Source organism: Oncorhynchus masou, chromosome 32, assembly GCF_036934945.1.
Source record: "Oncorhynchus masou masou isolate Uvic2021 chromosome 32, UVic_Omas_1.1, whole genome shotgun sequence".
NCBI lineage: Eukaryota > Metazoa > Chordata > Actinopteri > Salmoniformes > Salmonidae > Oncorhynchus > Oncorhynchus masou.
The window spans coordinates 48,921,316-48,942,942 of record NC_088243.1 but is presented as its reverse complement, the minus strand read 5'-3'; the positions used below and the strand labels follow the sequence as shown (position 1 = coordinate 48,942,942).

Below are 21,627 nucleotides of genomic sequence, written 5' to 3'. Positions count from 1 at the left end.
AAACACAATGACAACATTCACTGCTATGCGGATGACACACAGCTGTATATTTTGATTGAAACATGGTGAAGCCCCAAGATTTCCCTCCCTGGGAGCCTGTGTTTCAGACATGAGGAAGTGGATGGCAGCAAATGGTGTACTTTTAAACTCGAACAAAACAAAGATGCTAGTTCTAGGTCCCAAGAAACAAAGAGATCTTCTGTTGAATCTGACAAGTAATCTTGATGGTTGTACAGTCGTCTCAAATAAAACTGTGAAGGACCTTGGCATTACTCTGGACCCTGATCTCTCTTTTGACGAACGTATCAAGACTGTGTCAAGGACAGCTTTTTTCCATCTACGCAAATATCAGGAGCTTTCTGTCCAAAAATGATACAGAAAATTGAATCCATGCTTTTGTCACTTCTAGATTAGACTACTGCAATGCTCGACTTTCTGGCTACCCGGATAAAGCACTAAATAAACTTCCGTTAGTGCTAAACACGGCTGCTAGAATCTTTACTAGAACCAAAAAAAATTGATCACATTACTCCAGTGCTAGCCTATCTACACTGGCTTCCTGTTAAGACTAGGGCTGATTTCAAGGTTTTACTGCTAACCTACAAAGCATACAATACAATAAATATTACTATAAATATTTATATTCATGAAATCACAAGTGCAATATAGGAAAACACAGCTTAGCCTTTTGTTAATCAACCTGTCATGTCAGATTTTGAAATTATGCTTTACAACAAAAGCAATCCAAGCGTTTTGTAAGTTTATCGATCGCACGATAAAACATTAAGTACACTTAGCATCAGGTAGCTCGGTAACGAAAATCAGAAAAGCAATCAAATTAATTGTTTACCTTTGATGATCTTCGGATGTTTTCACTCACGAAAATCCCAGTTACACAACAAATGTTCCGTTTGTTCCATAAAGATGATTTTTATATCCAAAATACCTCCGTTTGTTTGTCGCCTTATGTTCAGAAATCCACAGGAAAGAGCGGTCACGACAACGCAGACGAAAATTCCAAATAGTTTCCATAATGTCCACAGAAACATGTCAAATATTTTTTATAATCAATCCTCAGGTTGTTTTAAAAATATATAATCAATAATATATCAACAGCAAATGTCTTTCACAGTAAGAGAGGGGAAAACAATGGCTGTCCAAATTCTGTTGCGCAAGCAAAACTCATGTGACCACTTGACGCGATGTTATCGTTCTGGCTCATTTTTCAAAATAAAAGCCTGAAACTATGTCTGAAGACTGTTAACACCTTGAGGAAGCGATAGGAAAAGGAATCTGGTTCATATCCCTTTAAATCCAGCAAAGGGAGGCTATGGAACATGGAGTTTTCAAAATAGAAGCCACTTCCTGTTTTGATTTTCCTCAGGGTTTCACCTTCAATATCAGTTCTGTTATACTCACAGACAATATTTTGACAGTTTGGAAACTTTAGAGTGTTTTCTATCCAATACTAAAGATAATATGCATATATTAGCAACTGAGACTGAGGAGCTGACCATTTACAATGGGTACCTTTTCATCCAAGCTACTCAATACTGCCCCTGCAGCCATATGAAGCTAAGGGCAGGGAAAGCCTGTTGGACACTAAAAAAGCTTTATTGTAGAGCATTTAACACAAAATCCAGGAAGGGGCCAGTTGAGAATAAGACTGTATCATCTGCATATACAGTGGGGCAAAACAGTATTTAGTCAGCCACCAATTGTGCAAGTTCTCCCACTTAAAAAGATGAGAGAGGCCTGTAATTTTCATCATAGGTACACTTCAACTATGACAGACAAAATGAGAAAAAGTCCAGAAAATTACATTGTAGGATTTTTAATGAATTTATTTGCAAATCATGGTGCAAAATAAGTATTTGGTCAATAACGAAAGTTTATGTCAATACTTTGTTATATACCCTTTGTTAGCAATGGCAGAGGTCAACCGTTTTATGTAAATCTTCACAAGGTTTTCACACACTGTTGCTGGTATTTTGGCCCATTCATCCATGCAGATCTCCTCTAGAGCAATGATGTTTTGGGGCTGTTGCTGGGCAACACAGACTTTCAACTCCCTCCAAAGATTTTCTATGGGGTTGAGATCTGGAGACTGGCTAGGCGACTCCGGGACCTTGAAATGCTTCTTACGAAGCCACTGCTTCGTTACCCGGGCGGTGTGTTTGGGATCATTGTCTTGCTGAAAGACCCAGCCACGTTTCATCTTCAATGCCCTTGCTGATGGAAGGGGGTTTTCACTCAAAATCTCACGATACATGGCCCCATTCATTCTTTCCTTTACACGGATCTGTCGTCCTGGTCCATTTGCAGAAAAACAGGCCCAAAGCATTATGTTTCCACCCCCATGCTTCACAGTAGGCATGGTGTTCTTTGGATGCAACTCTGCATTCTTTGTCCTCAAAACACGACGAGTTGAGTTTTTACCCAAAAGGTTCTATTTTGGTTTCATCTGACCATATGACACTCTCCCAATCTTCTTCTAGATCATACAGATGCTCTCTAGCAAACTTCAGACGGGCCTGGACATGTACTGGCTTAAGCAGGGGGACACGTCTGGCACGGCAGGATTTGAGTCCCTGGCGGCGTAGTGTGTTACTGATGGTAGGCTTTGTTACTTTGGTCCCAGCTCTCTGCAGGCCATTCACTAGGTCCCCCCGTGTGGTTCTGGGATTTTTGCTCACCGTTCGTGTGATCATTTTGACCCCACGGGGTGAGATCTTGCGTGGAGCCCCAGATCGAGGGAGATTATCAGTGGTCTTGTATGTCTTCCATTTCCTAATAATTGCTCCCACAGTTGATTTCTTCAAACCAAGCTGCTTACCTATTGCAGATTCAGTCTTCCCAGCCTGGTGCAGGTCTACAATTTTGTTTATGGTGTCCTATGACAGCTCTTTGGTCGTGGCCATAGTGGAGTTTGGAGTGTGACTGTTTGAGGTTGTGGACAGGTGTCTTTTATACTGATAACAAGTTCAAACAGGTGCCATTAATAGAGGTAACGAGTGGAGGACATAGGAGCCTCTTAAAGAAGAAGATACAGGTCTGTGAGAGCCAGAAATCTTGCTTGTTTGTAGGTGACCAAATACTTATTTTCCACCATAATTTGCAAATTAATTTTTTTTTTTTTTTTTTACATCTCAATTTGTCTGTCATAGTTGAAGTGTACCTATGATGAAAATTACAGGCCTCTCTCATCTTTTTAAGTGGGAGAACTTGCACAATTGTTAGCTGACTAAATACTTTTTTGCCCCACTGTAAATGGACGAGGGAGCTTCCTACTGCCTTATCTATGTTGTTGATCTAAATTGAGAAGAGCATGCGGCCTAAGATCGAGCCTTGGGGTACACCCTTGGTGACAGGTAGTTGTTGAGACAGCAGATGTTCTGACTTTATACACTACACTTTTTGAGAGAGGTAGTTAGCAAACCAGGCCAAAGACCCCTCAGAGACTTCAATACTCCTTAGCCGGCCCACAGGAATGGAATTGTCTACCGTATCAAAAGCTTTGGCCAAATCAATGAAAATAGCAGCACAGCATTGCTTAGAATCAAGGGTAATGGCGACATCATTGAGGACCTTTAAGGTTGCAGTGACACATTCAAAACCTGAGCGGAAACTAGATTGCATACCAGAGAGAATACTATAGAAATCAATAAAGTCAGTCAGTTGATTATTAAGTTTTTCCAACACTTTTGATAAACAGGGCAAAATATAAATAGGCCTATTTCTCAACCAGAGTGAGATGGTTTGGGATGAGTTGGACCACAGAGTGAAGTAAAAGCAGCCAACAAGTACTCAGCATATGTGGGAACTGCTTCAAGACTGTTGGAAAAGCACTCCAGGTAAAGCTGGCTGAGAGAATGCCAAGAGTGTGCAAATCTGTCATCAAGGGAACATTTAATTTGTTTCATTTTTTGTGGATACTACATGATTCCATATGTTTTATTTCATAGTTTTGATGTATTCACTATTATTCTATAATGTGGAAAATAGTAAAAATAAAGAAAAATTAGTAGTGGTGTCTCTAAACTTTTGACTAGTAATGTAGCTGCCATTAGCTGATTAGTTTCTTGGTCAAAGCAGCTAACATGCTATGGAATTTGTGATACTCTTTGCTGTAGGATTATGGACAAGGCGTTAGTGGGTGAAACATTATGTACAATGTTTAAAAAATAATGTGCTCATAACATGTCTTGTGCTGTGTTGTGCTGTGTTTGGGGTGAATGACAGGTCTGGTTATAGCACTGTATCATTTTATAGGGTTGAAGAGGTATCACCTCCATACAATGCTGTAAGAGGCACTATAGCAAGCTTGGCTGAGGGCGGTGACCTGGCCCCTTTTCAGGGGGAAAGTGGGACAGTGGATACAGGCAGCAGCACGAGGCCCTGTGCCACGTGGACCAACTCTCCCATTCTCTATTTTAGATCCCTCCACACCACGCCTCTGCTAGAGTATTCATATGTTTCTTTATATTTATCTTATTCCCTTCTTCTTTCCCATAGCTAAAACAGTGAGAGGAAATACACCTCACTTATACCCAACTAACTTTTACCCTACAAACACACTAGCCCTTTGATGTTTTCCCAAACAAAAGCTTCCAAACTTCCATGTCAAAACTTCCACCCATTTTACCATCTAAATATCCCCCATGGATACTCCTGGAGAGCATATTCCCATTTTGAAATGTACCACTATTCCTGCCCATAATTCTGGGAATGACTTATTTTGGTAATGTTTTAGGGGGGCCGTGGAGGGATGTTGCTTACATGTATGTTTCCCTGACGACTTACACTGCACGTCTACCCGGATGGACTTGATGGCAGCCACCCCCACCCCGTTGTCGGCCTTGCAGTAGTAGCGGCCGCCCTGCACCCGCTGGATGCCCTCGATGCGCAGCGTCTCGTTGTAGATGGACGTCTCCTGGAACTTGTCAGAGGCGCTGCCTGCTGTCTTTGTCCAACGCACCTGGAGAGGAGATGAGTTGGTTAGTTAGGCATAGAGTATAGTATATTATAGGGTACATCTATACTATATCCAACCCAAAACCTTGATGTACAACTTTTCTGCGTTGGAAGTGCTTCAAGCATAAGGTAATCTGGGAGATTTGGGGGCAAAAGTGTCTGGTGGACATGGCAGTCAACATTTTGGCCTCGTGGCCTATCTCAAGACAAATATACAAATGGATATACTTAGACACAAGTTTGGATTGGCTTACTTCTTGATTAATGACAACCAATGGCACTCCAGCGCCTACCGTAATAGCCATTGTGGACTTCATCCAGTTTGTTTAGTGCTTTCATTACTTTCACTTTGTGAAAAAGCAGCTAGATGCTTTCATGTTTTTACAAGAAACCAAGCTCTTTCGAGTAAACTAATAAGCTCAAACCCTCCACCACAAACCCTCCACCTCTATACAGTGATCTTTGCTCAATTTTCACCATGACCGATGTCAATTAAATCAATTAAAGCCTCATTAACCACTTTCCTATCATCCTCTACAGGACAATTAACTCTGTCTTACTGTCAGAGGACATTCCTGATAACAATGTGAGCTGGGCATGTCGATAGTTAGTGACATAGTGTGTGTGTGTTTTTCAGTGATTGTGTGAGGTGTGTGTGTGTGCGTGTATACGTGTGTGTGTGTGTAATCTCAATGATTATGGTGTGTGTGTGTGTGTGAGCGTGCGTGTGTGCGTACTGTCGATCGTTAGGGTGGGTGTGTGCGTGTGTACGTACTGTCTATGGTTTGGCTGCATTAAACCCTCTCCTATCATCCTCAACAGGACAATAAACGATCTCCTACTACTAGCCATTCATGATAAAAATGTGAGCTGGGAGTGTCAATGGTCTCTCTCTCTCTCTCTCTATATATATATATATATATATGTGTGTGTGTGTGTGTGTGTGTGTGTGTGTGTGTGTGTGTGTGTGTGTGTGTGTGTGTGTGTGTGTGTGTGTGTGTGTGTACACATACTGTCATAGGTTAGGGTGTGTGTATGTTGTTGTGGCTGAAATTACAAGATTATGTTATAATACTGTTATTGCATCAAATGGATGTTTTTTGCAACAGAATAGGGGGTCATCAGAACTATATTTTGTCTGTGTGAACTGAGAGTGGGCCTCTAGGGCTTAATGCTGACGCCCATGGAGCTGGGAGTTGCTGCACTTAGGGCGACCAGAGGAGGGGCCATTTCCTGCACCATCTGTGGCCCAGAGGGCACACTGCTGGTCGGTGCTGGAGGGGTCACTCAGGGAGTCGAGGCAGCAGGCAGGGCAATGTCGTGTCACCCCAGGTCAGTCGGCACCAGGCTCACCCAGAGCCCCCTGTTGCTTACATGTATGTGTTTGTTTCATTTCCTGAGTTTTCCCCGCATTCCCAGCATAAGGCACTAGTAGATTCAGGCGCTACCCGCTGCCAGTCATCGCCAGTACGATCGAGTCAATGCACGGGGCGCGCTTCTTCACAAAGTTGGATCTCAGGAGACCTTACAACCTGGTGCGTATCCGGGAGGGGGACAAGTGGAAGACGGCATTTAAAACCACCTCAGGCACTATGAGTACCTCGTCATGCCGTATGGGTTGATGAATGCTCCATCAATTTTCCAGGCCTTTGTTGACGAGATTTTCCGGGACCTGCACAAGTAAGGTGCAGTGGTGTATATTGATGACATTCTGATATACTCCACTATACACACCGAGCATGTGTCCCTGGTGCGCAAGGTGCTTGGTAGACTGTTGGAGCATGACCTGTACGTCAAGTCTGAGAAATGTCTGTTCTTCCAACAGTCCATCTCCTTCTTAGGGTACCGCATTTCCACGTCAAGGGTGGAGATGGAGTGACCGCGTTTCAGCCATGCTTAATTGGCTGACTCCCACCACGGTAAAGGAAGTGCAGCGGTTTCTGGGGTTTGCCAACTACTACCGGCGGTTTATCCGGGGTTTTGGTCAGGTAGCAGCTCCCATTACCACACTGCTGAAGGGAGAGGACCGGTGCGGCAGCAGTGGTCGGCTGAGGCGGACTGGGCTCTTGGTCACCTGAAGGCTCTGTTTACCTCGGCTCCCGTGCTGGCTCATCCGGATCCCTCTTTGGCGTTCATAGTTGAGGTGGACGCGTCCGAGGCTGGGATAGGAGCTGTGCTCTCTCAGTGCTCGGGAACCCCCAAAGCTTCGCCCCTGTGCCTTCTTTTCGAAGAAGCTCAGCCCGGCGGAGTTGAAACTATGATGTGGGGGACCGAGAGCTGTTGGCTGTTGTCAAGGCCCTGAAGGCGTGGAGACATTGGCATAAGGGGGCTAAACACCCTTTTCTCATCTGGACTGACCACCGCAATCTGGAGTACATCCGGGTGGCTTGGAGACTGAACTCTCGCCAGGAAAGGTGGACTATGTTCTTTACCCGTTTTGTTTTCACCCTCTCCTACAGACCAGGTTCGCAGAACGCTATGGCAGATGCACTATCCCGGATGTATGACACAGTGGAGCGGTCCATGGATCAAACTCCCATACTTCCGGCCTCTTGCCTAGTGGGTGCTGGACGCGGACATCGAGCGGGCTTTACGCACAGAGCCCACTCCCCCCCAGTGTCCAGCTGGGCACCTGTACATTTCGTCTACTGTTCCAGACCGTTTGATCTATTGGGCCCATACGTCACCCTCCTCTGCCTTAGTGGGAAGTATTGGTGGCACACCTTGGCCAAGGACAAGAGGGTTTATGTGTCCTCCTAATTCATGTGCGCCCAGTGCAAGGCTCCCAGGCACCTGCCCAGAGGGAAATTACAACCCCTGCCTGTTCCACGACAGCCGTGGTCGCACCTGTTGGTGGACTTCCTGAAGGATCTTCCTCCCTCACAGGGCAACACCACGATCATGGTCGTTGTGGATCGGTTATCTAAGTCCTGCCGCCTACCCCCTTTCTCCGGTCGTCCTACAAACTGTGGAGGCCCTGTTCACTCATGTCTTCCGGCACTACGGGGTGCCTGATGACATAGTCTCTGATCGAGGTCCCCAGTTCACGTCCAGGGCCTGGAGAGTGTTCATGGAATGTCTGGGGGTCTCGGTCAGCCTCACCTCAGATTTTCACCCCGAGAGTAACGGGCAGGTAGAGAGAGTCAACCAGGATGTGGGTAGGTTTCTGCGGTCATATTGCCAGGACCGACCGGGGAAGTGGGTGGCGTTCATCCCCTGGGCAGAGATGGCCCAAAACTCGCTCCTCCACTCCTCCACTAACCTCTCTCCTTTCCAGTGCGTATTGGTTTATCAGCCAGTTCTGGCACCGTGGCATCAGAGCCAGATCATCAATGTCCTCCTTGTCTGGTTTTCGTTGTTGGCCCTCTCTTGGCAGGTTTGTTGTTGTGCCATATTCTTCCCATTTTTTAATAATGGATTTAATGGTGTTCTGTGGGATGTTCAAGTTTCAGATATTTTTTTATAATCCAACCCTAATCTGTACTTCTCCACAACTTTGTACATGACCTGTTTGGAGAGACCTGTCCTTGGGCTTCATAGTGCCGCTTGCTTGGTGGTGCCCCTTGCTTAGTGGTGTTGCAGACTCTGGGGCCTTTCAAAACAGAACATACACTGAGACCATGTGACAGATAATGTGACACTTAGATTGCACACAGGTGGACTTTATTTAACTAATTATGTGACTTCTGAAGGTAATTGGTTGCACCAGATCTTATTTATGGGCTTTATAGCAAAGGGGAGAATACATACAGTGGGGGAAAAAAGTATTTAGTCAGCAACCAATTGTGCAAGTTCTCCCACTTAAAAAGATGAGAGAGGCCTGTAATTTTCATCATAGGTACACTTCAACTATGACAGACAAAATGAGGGCAAAAATCCAGAAAATCACATTGTGGGATTTTTATTGAATTTATTTGCAAATTACGGTGGAAAATAAGTATTTGTTCACCTACAAACAAGCAAGATTTCTGGCTCTCACAGACCTGTAACTTCTTCTTTAAGAAGCTCCTCTGTCCTCCACTCGTAATAATCGCAGCAAAAGGTGGCGCTACAAAGTATTAATTTAAGGGGGCTGAATAATTTTGCACGCACAATTTTTCAGTTTTTGATTTGTTAAAAAAGTTTGAAATATCCAATAAATGTCGTTCCACATCATGATTGTGTACCACTTGTTGTTGATTCTTCACAAAAAAATACAGTTTTATATCTTTATGTTTGAAGCCTGAAATGTGGCAAAAGGTCGCAAAGTTCAAGGGGGCCGAATACTTTCGCAAGGCACTGTATTTACTTTTCTGCTCTTTTGCACATCAATATCTCTACCTGTACATGACCATCTGATCATTTATCACTCCAGTGTTAATCTGCAAAATTGTAATTATTTGCTTACCTCCTCATGCCTTTTGCACACAATGTATATAGACTCTTTTTTTTCTACTGTGTTATTGACTTGTTTATTGTTTACTCAATGTGTAACTCTGTGTTGTCTGTTCACACTGCTATGCTTAATCTTGGCCAGGTCGCAGTTGCAAATGAGAACTTGTTCTCAACTAGCCTACCTGGTTAAATAAAGGTGAAATAAAAATAAAAATTAAATAAAAATTAACTCCTTAAACTTGTTTTACGAATCACAATCTATACCTCCGACATCCCAAATAAAGAAAGAAAAAGCTTTAGCCCCAAAAATTGAAATACCTTTATTTATAGAACAAAACACAATTTCGTAGTCAAGAGCTCTGGAAAGGGCAAAATAGTGTTAGCGTTTAAATGAAAACGCATCAGCTCTAGTCTAGCTCGAGCAGTCAAACAAAGTAATGTTTTAATACTTGGTAAAGCTAAGATGTTGAGTCTTTCTTCCTCAGCTTTTGGTCATCAGATGTAAAAGGCCAAGGGTATCCAACTCTGATCTTGAAAAGCAACTCGATGTGTAGGTTTTCTTTCCAGCTCTGCAGGAACACACTTGGATAAGATAATTATAGATCAGTCTTCAGACCATGATTCTTTGAATGTGTGTTAGTGATGGACTGGAGCAAAAGTCTGCACACAGTAGCTCTCCAGGACCAGAGTTGGATAACCTTGGTTTAATCATTGCTTGTAGAGGGTGCAACAGGTCAGCACCTCAAGAGTAAATGTCAGTTGGTTTTCATAGCCCCGGGCATTCAGAGGTCGAGACAGCAGGTGTGGTAGAGCGGGATGAGAGAAGGCCTTCTAGCTGCAGAGCCACAGTGAAAACTAAAATAACCCATCCGGGTCCCATTTTCGATTCCAGTGAATGGACATAAGAATATTGACTCTGAAATATTCAAATCAAATCAAATTGGATTTCAAATCCAATTTTACCTGTCACATACACGTGGTTAGCAGATGTTAATGCGAGTGTAGCGAAATGCTTGTGTTTCTAGTTCCGACAATGCAGTAATAACCAACGAGTAATCCAACCTAACAATTTCACAAAAACTAACTTATACACACAAGTGTAAAGGAATGAAGAATATGTACATAAACCTATAGGAATGAGTGATGGTACATAACAGCATAGGCAAGATGCAGTAGATAGTATTGAGTACAGTATATACATATGAAATGAGTAATGTAGGGTATGTAAACATTAGTGGCATTGTTTAGTGGCTAGTGATACATTCATTACATCAATTTTTCCATTATTAAAGTGGCTAGAGTTGAGTTAGTATGTTGCAAGCAGCCACTCAATGTTAGTGGTGGCTGTTTAACAGTCTGATGGCCTTGAGATAGAAGTTGTTTTTCAGTCTCTCGGTCCCTGCTTTGATGCACCTGTATTGACCTCACCTTCTGGATGATAACGAGGTGAACAGGCAGTGGCTCGGGTAGTTGTTGTCCTTGATGATCTTTATGGCCTTCCTGTGACATCGGTGGTGTAGGTGTCCTGGGGGGCAGGTAGTTTGCCCCCGGTGATGCTTTGTGCAGACCTCACTACCCTCTGGAGAGCCTTACGGTCGTGGACGGAGCAGTTGCCGTACCAGGCGGTGATACAGCCCGACAGGATGCTCTCGATTGTGCATCTGTAAAAGTTTGTGAGTGCTTTTGGTGACAGGCCAAATTTCTTCAGCCTCCTGAGGTTGAAGAGGCGCTGCTGCGTCTTCTTCACCACGCTGTCTGTGTGGGTGGACCAATTCAGTTTTTCCGTGATGTGTACGCCGAGGAACTAAAAACTTGCTACCCTCTCCACTACTGTCTCATCGATGTGGATAGGGGGTGCTCCCTCTGCTGTTTCCTGAAGTCCACGATCATCTCCTTTGTTTTGTTGACGTTGAGTGGGAGGTTATTTTCCTGACACCACACTCCGAGGGCCCTCACCTCCTCCCTGTAGGCCGTCTCATCGTTGTTGGTAATCAAGCCTACCACTGTAGTGTCGTCTGCAAACTTGATGATTGATTTGGAGGCGTGTATTGCTACGCAGTCGTCGGTGAACAGGGAGTACAGGAGAGGGCTGAGAACCAACCCTTGTGGGGCCCCCGTGTTGAGGATCAGCGGGGTGGAGATGTTGTTACCCACTCTCACCACCTAGGGGCGGCCCATCAGGAAGTCCAGTACCCAGTTGCACAGGGGGGTCGAGACCCAGGGTCTCGAGCTTGATGACGAGTTTAGAGGGTACTATGGCGTTAAATGCTTAGCTTTAGTCGATGAACAGCATTCTCACATAGGTATTCCTCTTGTCCAGATGGGTTAGGGACGTGTGGTTGTGATTGCGTCGCCTGTAGACCTATTGGGGCGGTAAGCAAATTGGAGTGAGAGGGTGTCAGGTAGGGTGGAGGTGATATGGTCCTTGACTAATCTCTCAAAGCACTTCATGATGACAGAAGTGAGTGCTATGGGGCGGTAGTCGTTTAGTTCAGTTACCTTAGCTTTCTTGGGAACAGGAACAATGGTGGCCCTCTTGAAGCATGTGGGAACAGCAGACTGGGATAAGGATTGATTGAATATGTCCGTAAACACACCAGCCAGCTGGTCTGCGCATTCTCTGAGGGCACGACTGGGGATGCCATCTGGGCCTGTAGCCTTGCGAGGGTTAACACGTTTAAATGTTTTACTCACATCGGCTGCAGTGAAGGAGAGTCCGCAGGTTTTGGTAGCGGGCTGTGTCAGTGGCACTGTATTGTCCTCAAAGCGAGCAAAGAAGTTGTTTAGTTTGTCTGGGAGCAAGACATCCTGGTCAGCGACGGGGCTGGTTTTCTTTTTGTAATCCGTGATTGACTCTAGTCCCTGCCACATACCTCTCGTGTCTGAGCCGTTGAATTGCGACTCCACTTTGTCTCTATATTGATACTTAGCTTGTTTGATTGCCTTGCGGAGGGAATAGCTACACTGTTTGTATTCAGTCATGTTTGCGGTCACCTTGCCCTGATTAAAAGCAGTGGTTCGCGCTTTCTGTTTTGCACGAATGCTGCCATTAATCCATGGTTTCTGGTTTGGGAATGTTTTAATAGTTGCTTTGGGTACGACATCGCCGATGCACTTGCTAATAAACTCGCTCACCGAATCAGGGTATTTGTCAAAGTTGTTGTTTGACGCAATGCGGAACTTATCCCAGTCCACGTGATCAAAGCAATCTTGAAGCGTGGAATCAGAGTGGTCAGACCAGCATTGAAGAGACCTGAGCGCGGTAGCTTCCTGTTTTCGTTTCTGTCTATAGGCAGGAAGCAACAAAATGGAGTTGTGGTCAGCTTTTCTGAAAGGAGGGCGGGGAAGGCCTTATATGCATTGCAGAAGTTAGAATAACAATGATCCAGGGTTGTACCAGCCCTGGTTGCACAATCGATATGCTGATAGAATTTAGGGAGTCTTGTTTTCAGATTAGCATTGTTAAAATCCCCAGCTACAATGAATGCAGCCTCGGGATATGTGGTTTCCATTTTACATAGAGTAAAATGAAGTTCATTCAGGGCAATCGATGTGTCTGCTTGGGGGGAATATATGTGGCTGTGATTATAATCAAAGATAATTCTCTTGGTAGATAATGCGATCGACATTTGATTGTGAGGAATTCTAAGTCAGGTGAACAGAAGGACTTGAGTTCCTGTATGTAGTTATGATCACACCACGTCTCGTTAATCATAAGGCACACCCCCCCGCCCTTCTTCTTACCAGCAAGATGCTTGTTTTTGTCGATGCGAAACCAGCTGGCTGTACCGACTCCCATAGCATGTCTAGAGTGAGCCATGTTTCCGTGAAGCAAAAAACGTTACAGTCTCTGATGTCTCTCTGGAATGTTACCCTTGCTCGGATTTCATCTACCTTGTTGTCAAGAGACTGGACATTGGCGAGTAGTATGCTCAGGAGCGGTGCGCGATGTGCCCGTTTCCGGAGCCTGACCAGAAGACCACTTCGTCTGCCACTTTTACGGCGTCGTTGATGTGGTTCGCGAGCTGGGATCCGATCCATTGTCCTGGTGGTGGGCAAAACAGAGGTTCCGCTTCGGCAAAGTCGTATTGCTGGTCGTAATGTTGGTGAGTTTACGTTGCTCTTATATCCAATAGCTCCTCCCGACTGTATGTAATAAAACCTAAGATTCCCTGGGTTACCAATGCAAGAAATAACACATGAAAAACAAAATACTGCATAGTTTCCTAGGAACGCGAAGCGGCCATCTCTGACAGCGCCAGAAGTACACCCCGTAGCGATGTTGGTCATCTTATGAAAAACAAATCTTTGTCCTTTTGTGTCATATTTAAGTCTGTTGTAGTTGTATTTCAGTCAAAGTAAAATTGAAGTGATGGACAGTTTTGTGGTGTGTGTGTTTTCAGAAACATTTTTTTAATCTTTTCATTAGGTTTGTCAATGGACTGACAAAGTTGCTACAGTTTTTTTCCTGATCACAATCATTGGTCCATTAATGTCAATGGCTAAGCACCATATAAAGGAGAGTATAACAATATTACTAACCAATATTCCTGTTTAAGGGAGTCAATAATAAATGTAAGGGATTTCACCCCCGTAGTGGACAAAAATGAATGGCAAGTTATTGGCATTGGCCAAACCATGCACACATTGGCCAATACCACCCAAAGCGGCGTTGATTCATGCAAAGTTTACTGCTATTGCCATATGGGTATTGCCAGTTGTAACACTTCAAAAATCCAACAGGTGGCGATTGCACTCCACCATGGTTTTTCATATTGGTATTGGACTCCAAGTCAACATCCAAAAGCCAAATTTTGAAAAAACGAATTTTTTGAAAAAAACGTATCACCCCTTAAAAAAGTGCTTTCTGGACCGTTTTTCGAAATTCTTTCGCTTTTTTTGACAATTACACATGTATAAGAACTGTATGAAAATACTTTTGTCCAATTTTATTAACATAATTTTTTTAATTTTTTTACTTGCGCATATTGCATATGTTTTGTCCATTTGCAATATGATTTCATAAGAAGTCAGAAGTCAAAAGTCAAAAATTCTTAAATTTCATAAAAAACTTCACACACCCCTAAAAAAGTGCTTTCTGGACCGTTTTTCGAAATTTTTTCGCATTTTGTGTCAGTTACACACGTATAAGAACTGTATCAACATACTTTAGTCATATTTTATTATCATAATTTTTTATTTTTTTTTACTTGCGCATATTGCATGTGTTTTGTCCATCTGCAATATGATTTCATAGGAAGCCAAAAGTCAAAAATTATTAAATTTCATAAAAAACTTCACACACCCCTAAAAAAGTGCTTTCTGGACCGTTTTTCGAAAATTTTTCGAATTTTGTGTCAGTTACACACGTATAAGAACTGTATCAACATACTTTAGTCATATTTTATTATTATAATGTTGTTGTTTTTTTTTGCTTGTGCATAAGGCATATGTTTTGTGGGGGCCAAATGTCATAAGAAATTTGACATGCTCAAAAATCCTTCAGAAATGCAAAATTGACTGGCCTGATGAACTCGGGATGGCCGGGCAGTGATTGTTGTTCCTTTCAATCACTCGTGGTGTTGATTTCATCATGTCCATTTGTTTATGTTTTCTCACTTTTGCAAAGTCACTGTGCATTTGCCATATGGTTAACTGGGCATTCACCATCACCAATTTGTCATGCCATAAAAATCATGCAGGAATGCCAAATTGACTGGCCCGATGAACTCGGGATGGCTGGGCAGTGATTCTGGTACCTCTCCATCGCTCGTTTGGGTTGATTTCAGAATGTCGCTTTTGGTGATGGTACCTCACTGTTAAAACATATTGCAAATGTTCCTTACTTTTGCAAAGTCACTGAAAATTTTTGCAGGAATGCCAAATTGACTGGCCCGATGACCTCGGGATGGCTGGGCAGTGATACTGGTACCTCTCCATGGCTCGTTTGGGTTGATTTCAGAATGTCGCTTTTGGTGATGGTACCTCACTGTTAAAACATATTGCAAATGTTCCTTACTTTTGCAAAGTCACTGAAAATTTGTGCAGGAATGCCAAATTGACTGGCCCGATGACCTCGGGATGGCTGGGCAGTGATACTGGTACCTCTCCATGGCTCGTTTGGGTTGATTTCAGAATGTCGCTTTTGGTGATGGTACCTCACTGTTAAAACATATTGCAAATGTTCCTTACTTTTGCAAAGTCACTGAAAATTTTTGCAGGAATGCCAAATTGACTGGCCCGATGACCTCGGGATGGCTGGGCAGTGATACTGGTACCTCTCCATCACTCGTTAGGGTTGATTTCAGAATGTCCATTTGGTCATGTTTTCTCACTTTTGCAAAGTCACTGTGCATTTGCCATATGGTTAACTGGGCAGTCACCATCACCAATTTGTCATGCCATAAAAATCATGCAGGAATGCCAAATTGACTGGCCCGATGACCTCAGGATGGCTGGGCAGTGATACTGGTACCTCTCCATGGCTCGTTTGGGTTGATTTCAGAATGTCGCTTTTGGTGATGGTACCTCACTGTTAAAACATATTGCAAATGTTCCTTACTTTTTCAAAGTCACTGAAAATTTTTGCAGGAATGCCAAATTGACTGGCCCGATGACCTCGGGATGGCTGGGCAGTGATACTGGTACCTCTCCATGGCTCGTTTGGGTTGATTTCAGAATGTCGCTTTTGGTGATGGTACCTCACTGTTAAAACATATTGCAAATGTTCCTTACTTTTGCAAAGTCACTGAAAATTTTTGCAGGAATGCCAAATTGACTGGCCCGATGACCTCGGGATGGCTGGGCAGTGATACTGGTACCTCTCCATGGCTCGTTTGGGTTGATTTCAGAATGTCGCTTTTGGTGATGGTACCTCACTGTTAAAACATATTGCAAATGTTCCTTACTTTGCAAAGTCACTGAAAATTTTTGCAGGAATGCCAAATTGACTGGCCCGATGACCTCGGGATGGCTGGGCAGTGATACTGGTACCTCTCCATGGCTCGTTTGGGTTGATTTCAGAATGTCGCTTTTGGTGATGGTACCTCACTGTTAAAACATATTGCAAATGTTCCTTACTTTTGCAAAGTCACTGAAAATTTTTGCAGGAATGCCAAATTGACTGGCCCGATGACCTCGGGATGGCTGGGCAGTGATACTGGTACCTCTCCATGGCTCGTTTGGGTTGATTTCAGAATGTCGCTTTTGGTGATGGTACCTCACTGTTAAAACATATTGCAAATGTTCCTTACTTTTGCAAAGTCACTGAAAATTTTTGCAGGAATGCCAAATTGACTGGCCCGATGAAGTCGGGATGGCTTGGCAGTGATTCTGGTACCTCTCCATTGCTCGTTAGGGTTGATTCCAGAATGTCCATTTGGTGATTTTTCTCACTCTTTCAAAGTCACTGTGCAGTTGCCATATGGTTAACTGGGCAGTCACCATCACCAATTTGTCATGCTATAAAAATCATGCAGGAATGCCAAATTGACTGGCCCGATGACATAGGGATGGCTGGGCAGTGATACTGGTACCTCTCCATCGCTCGTTTGGGCTGATTTCAGAATGTCGCTTTTGGTGATGGTACCTCACCGCTTAAACATATTGCTAATGGACAAGAGTCACCTGCAAGTCACTGTCCATCAGTCAATTTGATATCATTCAAAGCTAACTATTGGAGGCACTGTCAGTCTCTACGCACCCCAATGATACGTCCCTCCATCCATGTTGTGTATCTGTGTGATTTAGTTTTCCTTTGAATTTTTATGGGAAAAATGACTGATTTACAGTTCATGGGGGTTGCCTAATCATATATATGAAGTTTTGGAAAGATCTGATATTTTTAACCCCTCCAAACAGCCCATGAGACACCAATTATGGCACTTCCGGTTGGCACAGGAAGCTGTAACTCAACATACATCCTCATTGGGGTATTCCATTAGAGAATCCTGAGTTTTAAGTCTTTACCATGAAAACTGACTGATTTACACAGGGTTCAATGCACTATGTCCATCAAATTGCAGGCAGTGTATGGGTATACACTTTTAGGGCGATTTGGACCACTTCCGGTTGGTCCAGGAAGCTTAGAATCGACACAGGTAGACCTTATAGTGGTCTGATGGACTGGTACCAAAGACAGGTTCATACAACATTCATAACCCATATAGACTCCAGGTTGTATTTAGTGGAGCAGCCAATATATTCCTATGGGGAGAGAAGTCAATGAACACAGTTTTTATGTAAACACCTTCTTTTGACTGTGAAGGGTTAATGTCACACGGTCAAGGATAGGCTTGGACAGATCAGGAGGACCTTAGGAACATTCCTGTGGTTGAATTGTCTTTCTAAACCTAACGGTTCCGCCGCTGTCACCCAAAATCAAATGACGTACTGGTGAAGGCTTCATATTGGGCCTATTTTTCTCATGGTCGCCGCGCTCAGACCGAGCGAGCTACGGTCAAGCGGGGCACCTCGTTGGACTCGGCATAGTCTGGACACTATGGTGATGCCATTGTTTGTGTTGATTTCAGAATGTCCATTTGGTCATGTTTTCTCACTTTTGCAAAGTCACTGTGCATTTGCCATATGGTTAACTGGGCAGTCACCATCACCAATTTGTCATGCCATAAAAATCATGCAGGAATGCCAAATTGACTGGCCCGATGACATAGGGATGTCTGGGCAGTGATACTGGTACCTCTCCATGGCTCTTTTGGGTTGATTTCAGAATGTCGCTTTTGGTGATGGTACCTCACTGTTAAAACATATTGCAAATGTTCCTTACTTTTGCAAAGTCACTGAAAATTTGTGCAGGAATGCCAAATTGACTGGCCCGATGAACTCGGGATGGCTTGGCAGTGATTCTGGTACCTCTCCATCACTCGTTAGGGTCGATTCCAGAATGTCCATTTGGTGATTTTTCTCACTTTTGCAAAGTCACTGTGCATTTGCCATATGGTTAACTGGGCAGTCACCATCACCAATTTGTCATGCCATAAAAATCATGCAGGAATGCCAAATTGACTGGCCCGATGACATAGGGATGTCTGGGCAGTGATACTGGTACCTCTCCATCGCTCGTTTGGGTTGATTTCAGAATGTCGCTTTTGGTGATGGTACCTCACTGTTAAAACATATTGCAAATGTTCCTTACTTTTGCAAAGTCACTAAAATTTTTGCAGGAATGCCAAATTGACTGGCCCGATGACCTCGGGATGGCTGGGCAGTGATTTTGGTACCTCTCCATCGCTCGTTTGGGTTGATTTCAGAATGTCGCTTTTGGTGATGGTACCTCACTGTTAAAACATATTGCAAATGTTCCTTACTTTTGCAAAGTCACTGAAAATTTTTGCAGGAATGCCAAATTGACTGGCCCGATGACCTCGGGATGGCTGGGCAGTGATACTGGTTCTCCATGGCTCGTTTGGGTTGATTTCAGAATGTCGCTTTTGGTGATGGTACCTCACTGTTAAAACATATTGCAAATGTTCCTTACTTTTGCAAAGTCACTGAAAATTTTGCAGGAATGCCAAATTGACTGGCCCGATGACCTCGGGATGGCTGGGCAGTGATACTGGTACCTCTCCATCGCTCGTTTGGGCTGATTTCAGAATGTCCATTTGGTGATTTTTCTCACTCTTTCAAAGTCACTGTGCATTTGCCATATGGTTAACTGGGCAGTCACCATCACCAATTTGTCATGCTATAAAAATCATGCAGGAATGCCAAATTGACTGGCCCGATGACATAGGGATGTCTGGGCAGTGATACTGGTACCTCTCCATCGCTCGTTTGGGTTGATTTCAGAATGTCGCTTTTGGTGATGGTACCTCACCGCTTAAACATATTGCTAATGGACAAGAGTCACCTGCAAGTCACTGTCCATCAGTCAATTTGATATCATAAAGCTAACTATTGGAGGCACTGTCAGTCTCTACGCACCCCAATGATACGTCCCTCCATCCATGTTGTGTATCTGTGTGATTTAGTTTTCCTTTGAATTTTTATGGGAAAAATGACTGATTTACAGTTCATGGGGGTTGCCTAATCATATATATGAAGTTTTGGAAAGATCTGATATTTTTAAACCCTCCAAACAGCCCATGAGAGACCAATTATGGAACTTCCGGTTGGCACAGGAAGCTGTAACTCAACATACATCCTCATTGGGCTATTCCATTAGAGAATCCTGAGTTTTAAGTCTTTACCATGAAAACTGACTGATTTACACAGGGTTCAATGCACTATGTCCATCAAATTGCAGGCAGTGTATGGGTATACACTTTTAGGGCGATTTGGACCACTTCCGGTTGGTCCAGGAAGCTTAGAATCGACACAGGTAGACCTTATAGTGGTCTGATGGACTGGTACCAAAGACAGGTTCATACAACATTCATAACCCATATAGACTCCAGGTTGTATTTAGTGGAGCAGCCAATATATTCCTATGGGGAGAGAAGTCAATGAACACTGTTTTTATGTAAACATCTTCTTTTGACTGTGAAGGGTTAATGTCACACGGTCAAGGATAGGCTTGGACAGATCAGGAGGACCTTAGGAACAGTCCTGTGGTTGAATTGTCTTTCTAAACCTAACGGTTCCGCCGCTGTCACCCAAAATCAAATGACGTACTGGTGAAGGCTTCATATTGGGCCTATTTTTCTCATGGTCGCCGCGCTCAGACCGAGCGAGCTACGGTCAAGCGGGGCACCTCGTTGGACTCGGCACAGTCTGGACACTATGGTCATGCCATTGTTTGTGTTGATTTCAGAATGTCCATTTGGTCATGTTTTCTCACTTTTGCAAAGTCACTGTGCATTTGCCATATGGTTAACTGGGCAGTCACCATCACCAATTTGTCATGCCATAAAAATCATGCAGGAATGCCAAATTGACTGGCCCGATGACATAGGGATGTCTGGGCAGTGATACTGGTACCTCTCCATGGCTCGTTTGGGTTGATTTCAGAATGTCGCTTTTGGTGATGGTACCTCACCGCTTAAACATATTGCTAATGGACAAGAGTCACCTGCAAGTCACTGTCCATCAGTCAATTTGATATCATTCAAAGCTAACTATTGGAGGCACTGTCAGTCTCTACGCACCCCAATGATACGTCCCTCCATCCATGTTGTGTATCTGTGTGATTTAGTTTTCCTTTGAATTTTTATGGGAAAAATGACTGATTTACAGTTCATGGGGGTTGCCTAATCATATATATGAAGTTTTGGAAAGATCTGATATTTTTAACCCCTCCAAACAGCCCATGAGACACCAATTATGGCACTTCCGGTTGGCACAGGAAGCTGTAACTCAACATACATCCTCATTGGGGTATTCCATTAGAGAATCCTGAGTTTTAAGTCTTTACCATGAAAACTGACTGATTTACACAGGGTTCAATGCACTATGTCCATCAAATTGCAGGCAGTGTATGGGTATACACTTTTAGGGCGATTTGAACCACTTCCGGTTGGTCCAGGAAGCTTAGAATCGACACAGGTAGACCTTATAGTGGTCTGATGGACTGGTACCAAAGACAGGTTCATACAACATTCATAACCCATATAGACTCCAGGTTGTATTTAGTGGAGCAGCCAATATATTCCTATGGGGAGAGAAGTCAATGAACACTGTTTTTATGTAAACACCTTCTTTTGACTGTGAAGGGTTAATGTCACACGGTCAAGGATAGGCTTGGACAGATCAGGAGGACCTTAGGAACAGTCCTGTGGTTGAATTGTCTTTCTAAACCTAACGGTTCCGCCGCTGTCACCCAAAATCAAATGACGTACTGGTGAAGGCTTCATATTGGGCCTATTTTTCTCATGGTCGCCGCGCTCAGACCGAGCGAGCTACGGTCAAGCGGGGCACCTCGTTGGACTCGGCACAGTCTGGACACTATGGTCATGCCATTGTTTGTGTTGATTTCAGAATGTCCATTTGGTCATGTTTTCTCACTTTTGCAAAGTCACTGTGCATTTGCCATATGGTTAACTGGGCAGTCACCATCACCAATTTGTCATGCCATAAAAATCATGCAGGAATGCCAAATTGACTGGCCCGATGACATAGGGATGTCTGGGCAGTGATACTGGTACCTCTCCATGGCTCGTTTGGGTTGATTTCAGAATGTCGCTTTTGGTGATGGTACCTCACTGTTAAAACATATTGCAAATGTTCCTTACTTTTGCAAAGTCACTGAAAATTTTTGCAGGAATGCCAAATTGACTGGCCCGATGACCTCGGGATGGCTGGGCAGTGATACTGGTACCTCTC

At 43.8% G+C, this 21,627-nt stretch overlaps 1 protein-coding gene across 1 annotated transcript in view; it reads right to left on the bottom strand.

Annotated features, from left to right (window-relative positions):
- The window catches only part of LOC135527211 (MAM domain-containing glycosylphosphatidylinositol anchor protein 1-like), a 159,341-nt gene that overhangs the window by 6,314 nt on the left and 131,400 nt on the right, over positions 1–21,627 (bottom strand). The window contains exon 4 of the mRNA XM_064955823.1: positions 4,804–4,978. Within this exon, the coding sequence (XP_064811895.1) occupies positions 4,804–4,978 (175 nt within the window). The remainder of the gene's footprint in view (positions 1–4,803; positions 4,979–21,627) is intronic.